General features: G+C 36.5%; 1 protein-coding gene across 5 annotated transcripts in view; it reads right to left on the reverse strand.

Moving 5' to 3' along the window:
• Positions 1 to 11,515, reverse strand: part of SLC25A12 (solute carrier family 25 member 12) — a 229,436-nt gene that overhangs the window by 8,225 nt on the left and 209,696 nt on the right. For all 5 annotated transcript variants that reach the window (XM_017538208.2, XM_037741895.1, XM_017538209.2 and 2 more), the window contains one exon: positions 521 to 661. In XM_017538208.2, the coding sequence (XP_017393697.1) occupies positions 521 to 661 (141 nt within the window). The remainder of the gene's footprint in view (positions 1 to 520; positions 662 to 11,515) is intronic.

Below are 11,515 nucleotides of genomic sequence, written 5' to 3' on the forward strand. Positions count from 1 at the left end.
TTTAATGGAATTCATTATTGACAAATCCTACCACTTAACTTCTTAAAGACCTGAATCCTACCAAACTCTACTACTGTTTTACTGTGGTCAAATCATTGAGACAAAGAAAATCTCCCACTGGGAAGATAACAATAGACATAACTCAGACTGAAAATAAACATAAGACTATTTTGAAGTCCTAAAGCAGCCCAAAGAACGCACCAAGGAAACTTCCCAAGCCTCCCAGCAAACGAAAGGTTGTGAGCCTGAGGCCAGCAGGTCTGTGGTGCTGGCCTCCCTGCTGGCGGTTTCATAAAAGCCTGAAGATGACAACAGGAGAGGCTGCATGTGTATCCCACTGCCTTTCATACAAGCATCATGATTCTTTTCTTTTTGTTTGATTTTCTACTCCACAGACTATTCTGCTGGACAAGATTGCTTTTCAACTTGGAGTGGAGAAGTCTGGTTTCCACATTCTTTCTCATTTTTATTGAATACATTACAACCTCTCCACTGAGATAACCCAAGGAAACCTACCCACCTTATACAGACCAAAAATTCCCAAGTCCCGGAGCACATTCAGGGCGCTGACTCTGGGTCCCGTGGTGATCTCTCCAGCTACTTGCAGACGAATCTTCACTATCTCCAATGGGTTGGTAAAAATGACCTGAGAGCCTCCAGCCTATAGGCAAGGGAGAAGAGAAAGGCAGATTCCACATCAGAGCCAGACTGGCAGCGTAAAAAAGGAAAATCCAGAAAAGCCTCTACATCTTACCATCTTGAAAAGGTGGTGAAACCGCCTTCCTCATGGGGGAATGACAGTCTGATACTTAGGCTGACCCTGGAGAAGTTGAGAGGGATGGTCCCAAACTCTGTCTCAGGTCAATCTACCTCTGGGTTTGCTTCTAATTGAAATGTCAAGATTGTTTCTCAGACCAGTCTTTCCAGGATCACTCCAGCCACATTCAAAATAACAAAACTAATAAACCCATTTGGAAAAAAAAAGTAAAGCCAGATGTGGCAGCAGGGTACTCAATGAAAGAAAAAGAGACAGTAGAATACTGTCATTTTTTACAAGCCAGAGCTAAAATTCAGAGCTACGATTATTTTTCCTCTTTGTTGCAAGCATTCTTGGCAGCATACCCACTTGCTTCTGCTTCCTTAAATTGTAGAGCAATTAAAACTACTTTGGCCCCACAGAGGTGCCTTAAGTCAGAAGGGGAAAAGTCCTCCAGTTCAAATTCTAAAGTATATTATCCTAAGCAAAACTCTGATACGTGTACATGGCTACACCCACACAAAAGGGAAGAATTTAGAAAGATAAATTTCAGTATCATTTCAAGACAAAACCAGAAAAACTCTTCAAGTAAAAGCTGGGAAATGGAACATCTAGTTACCATGAGTACAACACCCTCAAGATCAAAGCCACATTCCAAATTCTTGCAGTGAGTGACAGAGATTTGGATTTGGATAATGAGAGTATATTTGCATCTGAAATCTGTTAACTAGTAGAGGAAAAAAGAAAACATTTAACAAAACATCTACCAACTTCTTTTTTTGGTTTCTATAAGAAAGAAAAAATGTGTGTGACCATGGATATATAAAAATAAATAAAATAAATATATATCTCCTTTCATGAAATGAAAAATCCCATTTGTAAATCTTCAACAGTAGCTGTTTACATTATGTAATCATAACCATATTCATATAATAGTCCTAATTATATTCATATCATCAAATCATTTTACATAATCACAACTAAACTCAAAGCATATCACATGTGAAATATGAAATCTGGAGTACTATAATTCCACAGGTATAGAAAGATTACAAACAATACCTAAAAACTCACATGCAGCTTTCAATGGCACTTCAATGCTCAACCTTTGCCCACATTCCTGCTCATTTATCTAAAACCCAAAGTCCTCCTAGACCCACTTCTAAGGGGCAGCAACATGGCTTAGTCTATTTTCCTAATGCCTTGGGACTATAAATCCCCCAACTACCCCTATTCCAATCCTGACTCCTTAACTTGTTTCAATATTCACAATTGCCAGCACTGATACTAAATTCCTCTTCTCTTCGTGGACAGCTTACTGTCCTGAATAACCCAGGAACTTAATCCCCTTTTTGTCCTTTGAGCAGGGAGGTGCAGCAATTTGCTGTCTCTCTTTCTTGGTTTCCTGTAACTCCTCAATTTGACACAATCCAGACCACTGGCACACAGGTCCCCCAACGATGTACTGACCCAATTTTTATGTTGATTTGCCTGCATTTCTCTCTCTTTTAATCTGTTGCACTGCAGGCAGAAGGAAGCATTTTAATGTTTCAATCTAAGCAAACAATACTTTCAAAAGGATTGCTGGGTGAAAAATTATGTTAAAATGATAATCCAAGTAATTGCTCCTGTAGCTAGTATTAAAGACCAAACCAATTTAAAAAGTTTACTACTTCCCTGAAATCACTTGTTTAAATAATGGTTGCAAAGACTATCTTTTGGAAAATGGGCTTTATGTTCTAACTAAAGCAGATTAAAAAAGAATAGAACCGCAAATTTTTATTCTAATTCCCCCAAATTTGCCACTACCAGACAGTGTCAGCCCCTGGGTGCCAAGTGTTAAATGTGGACATTATGTTTAAATAAATACAAAGGTCTTTCACATTTGTAATCATTAGTAAATTATAACATCCTGCTGGGCAGGAGTACTCCAATCCATGTCCCCAACGCCCCACAGCTGCCTCCTCCCCTTCCTTCTTTCATGCACCCTTTTAGAAATAATTGCCAGTTGATTGAGATTTATACTCCTTTAACAATGCTTCAAAATTTTTGAAGTATACAAGTAACAGGCTTTCTACTGAAACTCTACAAAAATGGTATAATAAAGAGAAATAATTGACTACGTTTTGTTTGCTTGAGGAAGGGTCTCACTCTGTCACCAAGGCTGAAGTGCAGTAGCAGGATAAGCTCACTGCAGCCTCAACCTCCCCGGGTTCAGGTGATCCTCCCACCTCAGCTTCCCAAGTAGCTGGGACTGCAAGCGTGCACCACCATACCTGGCTAATTTTTGTATTTTTTGTAGAGATGGAGGTCTTACCATGTTGCCCAGGCTGATCTCAAACACCTAGGCTCCAGCGATTCATTCGCCTTGACCTCCCAAAGTGCTGGGATTACAGGTGTGAGCCACCACGCCCGGCCGGGACTACATTTTAAAAATACATACACCTTAATTGTTATATGCTTTGAAGATGGGTTACCTAGCACACATACTAAATCCCAACAATGCACAGGACATAACCACAAATCTCAATTGATGTGCATTTATAAACACATATAATCTGTCAAGTTAGAATGCAAACAATCAAACAATGACACTATAACAAGGCACACATCTGTAAGTTTGCTTCATGCCTATGTTTGAGGGAGGAAAGCTCCTGGCAATATATCATTTGTATATGCTTTAAAAATTAAAATTCAAGCCAAGTGTAATGACACATGCCTGTAATCCCAGCTGCTCAAGACACTGAGCAGGAGGATTACTTGATCACGGGGGTTCAAGGCCAGCCTGGGCAATGGAGCAAGACCTTACCTCTTAAAAAAATTTTTTTTGGTAATTGCCATGCATTTTTAAAACCTCATGATAGGCCTAGGAACATGAAGGCAAATACTTTCAAGAAACACTGAATAATTTTAGCAAAGATAAAGACTTCAAAAACCACAGTTACTTTTGTAGCAACCTAATAATTTGTCTAAAACTTTGGATGTTTAAGATACTCAAAGGGAAACATACATGGCAAATATGCACTGTTCTTGAAACTCTGAGGTGAATCACACTCTCTCATATTAAACTGGGGATGGGGAAGAGGGAGTAAAATCTGAGATCAGTTCAATGATACTGGTAAGAAATCAAGCAACACAAAATGAGGGAATATGATGTTTAAACTCTTGAACTGGGTGTTTTCTCTCAGAGAAATATCATATTTATTCTATTCTAAGACTCTATTGATTATAAATGATATCATTAATTTAAAAACGGCTTTCCAAAGGAGAAGCACGCTTACAGTAAATATAATCTTTAATATATAGAATTTCATAAATGTAACTTTTCAATAGAAAAAGTACCTGTATTTCTACAAATACGCTCATGTTTGCTATTTCTAATAGCAGCAAAATTGAACAGGAAGAAATCCAAATTCTGAAGAAAACAGTTAAGTAGATACAATTTTATGCTCTTAATTGGGCAATATGATTTGACAGTAAAATCATGCCAAATGACATACACAGAACATAAAATATTAGGTACACATTTGATCATAAATATGTCAAAATTTACTTAAGTTTCTCAAAATCAAAGTGGGTTAAAAATAAAAACATTGATTTCCTCCTGGAAAGAGAAACTGAGTAGCTATGAGAAATAATTTTCATAGCATACTGCATTGTACCTTTTAAATTTTGAAACATATGAATGTATTAACTACTCAACAACATCAAGAAACAAACCTGGTCTTAGAAACAACAGCTTCTTTATAAACTAAGTTCTCTCTTGCATATGCTCATTCATGGTAAATTTGGTAATTTAGCAAATATATTTTTTAAACTAGTTGGCATTAGTTACTGTGGATCCAAGCTTTTTAAAAAGCTTATCTATTACATATGAACATCAAAAAACCTAACCAAATATAGCTAGTGATCTGAAATCATAGACACTAAGATATATAAAATTTAAAATTAAACCACAATGATACACAGCTACATAACCGTAAATGGACATTGCTAAGTTTGACATCTTGCTGCTTCTGTTACTAATGTTTATATTAGATAACATACCACTCTATACCATATCTTTGCTGAATTTTTTTTACTCTTGAAATCACCAAAATTAGCTTCTAATTCTTTAACTGCTTAAATTTCCTTCATTAAATTTGCTGCCTATTTTTCTAAAAGAGATACAAGCATTAATATTAAAACAGACTTAGATGCTATTTTTCAGTATTCTGTTGTCATTTCTTTGTTCTAGAATTGAATTTAAAAGATACATAAAAGGGAACAAATCTTATTTTGAATGAGGGTTACCCATATATAACAGAAATGGAAAGAATAAAAAACTTCCATTTAATCTTATATGAATGTTTTAATGAGAAAATCAACTAAAGCTGACAGCAAAAGTTAGTGGGGAAAAGGATGTAATACTGAGATGTCACCATGTCTCCAAGATGCCTAAGGTCGAGAGGCTATATACAGGATTAGGCCTACTCAACCTTCTGCCCTCTCAATCCTACCCCCGGGGCAAGGTTCACAAAGAGGTTGGAGACTGGACTCTGCTTGTGCCAAATCCTTTGTTTATTTTTCTTTGATCTGTTGTCTCCTATAGATTGAAATAATTTCCCTCCAACCACAAAATGTCCAATCTAAGCAACTCATTATAAAGTCTTCCCTTATAGAGACTGATGAAAATCTAACTTCAATTTATTTAAGGTCACATCAGCTCCAGATGAACACAATATGTGCGTTTAAAATAACCAGACAAACAATAAAAGTCACAGAACTAGTTGTCAATAGGACTGACTCAAGAGGAACAGGAACAGACAGTGACTTAGTCTTGCATACCACCAACCATTCATATTTTTGTGAAGCAATAAGAAATGCTATGGTTCTTTCCAAAATAGGATAGTGACAGTTTAAAAGAAATAAATTGCAATTTATTTATTTAAATAAATAAATTTAAATAAACTCCAGGGTTTTATGAATTAACACTGTATATACTCCTAACTAGGGTAAGGGAAGTGCTATGATCTGAATGTTGGTGTTGCCCCACAATTCATATGTTCGAACTAGCAGGGTGTTTTGGGAAGTGATTAAGTTATGGTATGTCTGCCCTCCTGAATGGGATTAGTGCCCTTATAAATGAGGTTGAAGGCAGCTGCCTTGTCTCTTCTACCATGTGAGGACACAGCAGCAAGGTACCATCTTGGAAGCAGAAAGCAAGCTCTCCCTCACCAGACACTGAACCTGCTGCTACCTTATCTTGAACTTCCAGCCTCCAGAACTGTGAGCAATAAATTTCTGTTGTTTATAAATTACTCAGTTGAAGGTATTTTTTAATAGCAGCCACAATGAACTAAGACAGCAAGAGTGAAAATCCCTGTGTACCTATCATAAGCCACTTCTGATATAAATATATAAGGATTTTTAACTTGTATGCATATATATGTGTTCACATAAGTATGTAGGCATAAAGTTGGACTACACTGATTTCTGGGGATGGGAGGTGGAAGAGCTGTTTCCAAACTACTCTTAAGAGATGTGCAAGCTCAGCTTGCTGAGGTAGACATAGAATTCTTCATCATAAGGAGCTGGCTAGTTACAGATCTTGGCCCCCAGGATTAGTAAATGCTCTACCTAACAAGTGGGCTTTTTGCTTTACCAATATGAAGGGAGGGTGTGTGTATGTGCAGTGTGTGCACACGCATGCTTAAGCTGAAGGGATGAGGCATGGGAGAGTTGAAAGATTCTAGGTTTGGAAGACTACTGACCTAGACTGTCATAGATTTTGCATTCAGCATAACCACTCCATTCCCACAACTGCTCTATCTGCTTCACAGAAGTCTTGTGCACTAACTCATGCAAGAGCGCTATGCACACTGAAACCAAGACACAAAGGGAAGCAATGTGTCCTCCAGAAATAGTGTTCACATAGGGCTGTCGAAGTTCACCTGCAGCATGAGGGGGTGACATCAGCCCTTTGCTGAGCAATAAGTTAAATTTTCAGTTTCATGCCTTCCATCCACTCAGGAAAATATACTCTCTGAAAGAGGTAATGCAGTCAGCCAGGTAAGTTTATCACTGATCTCTGATTTCAGTTTAACAATTAAAAAAAAAAAAAACAGGTACTTACTAAAGAGACCATTAGAAAGTACATATAAGTTAGTCCATTTAGATTTTTTAATATTCTGCTTTGTTAAGTTGGAAAGATATTCGAATTTATTCTCACTTAAGTTTCTGGATCTGTCCAAAAAAAACTACATAATCTATTTTTCTTTAAAAACAACTACAAACATCATTAATAAAAGTAATAAGTCACACACTGGCAAAAAATATTCACAACACATCTATCTGACAAAGCGCTGTATCCATGATGTATAAATTAACTTCTACAAATAGTAAAAAAATATGAAACCTAATAAAATGTAGGCAAAAGACTTGAACAGATACTTCACACACACACCACACACACACAAAGACGTACGAATAACCAATAAACACATGAAAAGATAATCAACATCTTTAGAAATCAGGGAAATGCAAATTTAAATCATAAGATACTATTTCACATACCTACGATGATTACTATAAAAAATCCTACAGATATCAAACATTAGTGAGGATATGGAGCAACTGGAATATTTGTACACTGCTGAGGAGACTATAAAATGGTCTATCCACTTCTAAGAGCTGGCAGTTTATTTTAAATTGAATATACATCGGCTCTATTCTACTCTTAGATGCTCACCCAAGAAAAATGAAAGCATAGGTTGACAAAAAGATTTGTACAAGAATGTTTATAGCAACCTTATTTGTAATAGATAACAACCCAAACATCCATCAAGAGAAGAATGGATAAACAAATTGTGGTAAATTCGTACAATGAAATATTACTCAGCAAAATTAAAAACAAACACAAACCTGATACCCACACAAGGATGACTCTCTGAAAACGCATTAAGCAAAAGAAGCCAGCCATGAAAGAATGTATTCTGTACACTCCATTTACATGAAATTGAAGAACAAACAAAACCTGCGACGGAAATCAGAAGTGTGGTTGCATGGGGTAAAGGAGAAGGGATTGACTGGAAAGAGGCATGAATGAATTTTCTGGGGTAAAATGTTTATTATCTTAGGTGGTGATTACATGGGTGTATACAATTGTCAAAACTCATTGAGCTGAATACCTAAAATCTTTTCCTTTTAAAAATGTTAATTATACCTAAGTAAACAACCAAATACATATAAGTATGTCAAATTCATATAATTATTAAAGGAAGAAAGGAAGGGAACAAGCAAGACAGTCACTATAAAGTTGAACGGGGTCATCTAAATTTATTTTGACACAAATCAATGATTTGATTCCCCCAAGAGGACATTACAGAATAAAAGGACTTAGTCTAAAAAAATCAGAATACTTGGGTTCACTTGAAACCTCCAGCATATATTAGCTGTGTAATTTGAGGTAAGAGAGTTAGCCATTTTGAACTGCTGTTTTCCATCTACCTATTTTATAGAGGGTGACAGTAATGTATAATAATGTACTTTGAAAATTTTAGGTTGAAATTAAGGTCTTATTTTTGCCCACAGCAGATATTATAATCAAACATGCAATTATATTTGTGTCTTCTAATAAACATGTTTGTACATGTACGTATTATGTATAAACATATATATACAGGTGGTCCCCAACGATACGACTTACGATTTTTTGACTTTACAATGGTGCAAAAGCAATATGATTGATTCAGTAGAAACAATACTTCGAGTACCCATACAACCTTTCTGTTTTTCACATTCAGTACAGTATTCGATAATTACATGTGATATCCAATACTGGTATTATAAAACAGGCTTTGTGCTTTATGATTTTGCCCAATTTTAGGCTAACGTAAATGTTCTGAGCATGTTTTAGCTATGACATTCAGTAGGTTAGGTGTATTAAGTACATTGCTGACCTAAAAATTTCCAATTCATGTTGGGTTTATTACAATGTAACCCCATTGTAAGTCAAGGAACGTGTGTGTGTGTGTGTGTGTGTGTGTGTGTGTGTGTGTTTGTGTGTAGAGAAAGAGGTTTCCTAATAGAAAAATAAACATATGATAGGATAAGAATGATTTACCTACAAGAACAATGGGAAAATTTATTTAAAACCTACTGCTACATATTTAATACTCATACAACACTCAGCATTTATAACATTTTTACTGAGCACTATACCCACAAATACACTCTTATCCCATCTCCACCCAAAAAACATCAAATAGTTTAAAAAAATTATTATGCATTATATGCAGAGATGGGGGCCCCCACTATGTTGCACAGCTGGTCTTGAACTCCTGGGCTCAAGCCATCTTCCCACCTCATCCTCCCAAAGTTGAGGGGGTTACAGTCATGAGCCATCATGCCTAGCCAAGGTCAGCTAATTTAACCTAGTGTTCAATTTATAGACACTAGAAACAAACAAACAAAAAACATGTTGGGCTAGCACACCTAAGTTATCATAAATTCTGAACTAGTTTTTTTTTTTTAGAAGATTTCGATATAAATATAAAACAAAAGTTTGGTTAATATTCACAATGAGATTTAAAAATCTGAAAATACATCATCTGTCTATACTACCATTCCCAAAGGTTATATTCTACTTCTAAAATAAGACATTCCACTATGACTCCCTCCTTCCTGTAATAAGTGAGAGTTGCTTGCATTTCCAATCAGGAAGTCAGAGTCAACCAAACTTCCATCGGGTTTTAAAAAGTGTGTGTGTGCGTGTGTGTGTGTGTGTGTGGGTGTACATGCAAGTGCACACATGTCTATGCATAAGATCATGTACACATATATATGAAAACACTAGAAGTAAATATACCAAAACATTAGCAATCAAAAATAAAACATTTAGTAATAATTCTCTCTGTTCAAGGCAAAAGGAAAAAAAAAACAACAGCAAAACTTAGGCTTAAAATCAGAAAAGACCTAGATGTAAAAGCTAAAACTATAAAACTCTGAAAAGAAAAAAAGACACATACATACAAAGTCAATTTCTATATATTAGAAAAAAAAGAGGTATACATCTTCATGGTATTGGATTAATGATTTTTTAGATATAACACCAAAAGCACAAACAAAAGAAAAAAATAGATTAAATGAAGTTCAATAAAGTCCAATTCTTCAAAACATATAATCAAGAAAGTAAAAAATATCTTAAAAGGGACTCATATCTAGAGTATATAAAGAACTCTGTAACACAAAAGACAATCCAATTTAAAAACAGGCAAAAATTCTGACTAGACATTTTTTCAAAGAAGATAGACAAGTGGCCACTATGCATACAAAAAGATGCTCAAAACTGTCCGTCATTAGACCACACTAAAGTATCACTTTTCACCCAGTAGGATGGCTACAGTAAAAAGACAGACAATAAGAAGTGTTGTCAATGATGTGGAAAGTAGCCGTGCATGATGGCACATGCCTGTAGTCCTAGCTACTCAGGAGAATGGAGCAGGAAGATCACTTGAAGCCAGGAGTTCGAGGCTGTAGCATGCTATATTCATACCTGTGAATAGCCACTGTACTCTCAGATTGGGCAACATAGTGAGACTCTGCCTCTATTAAAATACAACAACAACAAAAATACACGCACACACACAAGCAAAGATGTAGAGAAATCAGAACCGCCACACTACTAATAGGGATGGAACAAGATGTAGCCACTTTAAAAAACAGTCTGGGAATCCTGAAAATGCTGATTAGAGTTGCCATGTGACCCACCAATTCCACTCATAGGTATATACCCAAGACAAATGCAAACATGTCCACACAAAACCTTATACATCAATGTTCACAGCAGCATTATTCATAACAACCAAAAGGAAGAAACAACTCAAATGTTTATCAACTAATGAATGAATAAACAAACTGTAGTATATCCATACATTCAGCAATAAAAATTATATACTGATACATGCTACAACATGGATGAACCTTGAAAACACACTAAGTGAAAAAAGTTAGGCACAATGTCATGCTTTACAAAAGGCCACATATCATGATTCCTTATTTATTTACTTATATATTTATTTTGAGACAGAGCCTCTCCCTGTTGCCTAGGCCAGAGTGCAGTGGGAGTGACCTCGGCTCACTGCAGCTTCTGCCTCCCAGGCTCAAGTGATTCTCCTGCCTAAGCCTCCAGAGTAGCTGGGTTTAAAAGCACTTGCCACCATGCCCAGCTAATTTTTGTATTTTTTTGTAAAGATGAGGTTTTACCATGTTGGCCAGGTGGTCTCCCACTCATGACCTGAAGCGATCCACCCACCTCGGCCTCCCAAAGTGCTGGGATTATAGGCATGAGCCACCACGCCCAGCCTCCATTTATGTAAAATATTCAAAATTGGTGAACTTATAAAAACAGAAAGTATATTAATAGCTGCCTATAAGCCAAGTGCAGTGGCTCATACCTGTAACTCTAGTCCTTTGGGAGGCTGAGGCAGGACTGCTTGAGGCCAAGAGCTCAAGACCAGACCGGGCAAGTGAGACCCTGTCTTTATGAAAAAATTAAAAATTAGCTGGGTGTGGTGGCACACACCTGTAATTCTAGCTACTGGGGAAGCTGAGGTGGGAGGATCACTTGAACTGGCAGTTCAAGGTTACTGTGAGCCTTGATCACACCACTGCACTCCTGTCTGGGCAACACAGTTGCCTAGGACTTAGGGATGTGGTGGGAAAATTGAGAAGTGAGAGCTAATAGAAAAAAATAAGATTTAAGAAAAAGAAAGAAAA

The sequence above is a fragment of the Cebus imitator genome, unplaced genomic scaffold (assembly GCF_001604975.1).
Source record: "Cebus imitator isolate Cc_AM_T3 unplaced genomic scaffold, Cebus_imitator-1.0 Scaffold110, whole genome shotgun sequence".
NCBI lineage: Eukaryota > Metazoa > Chordata > Mammalia > Primates > Cebidae > Cebus > Cebus imitator.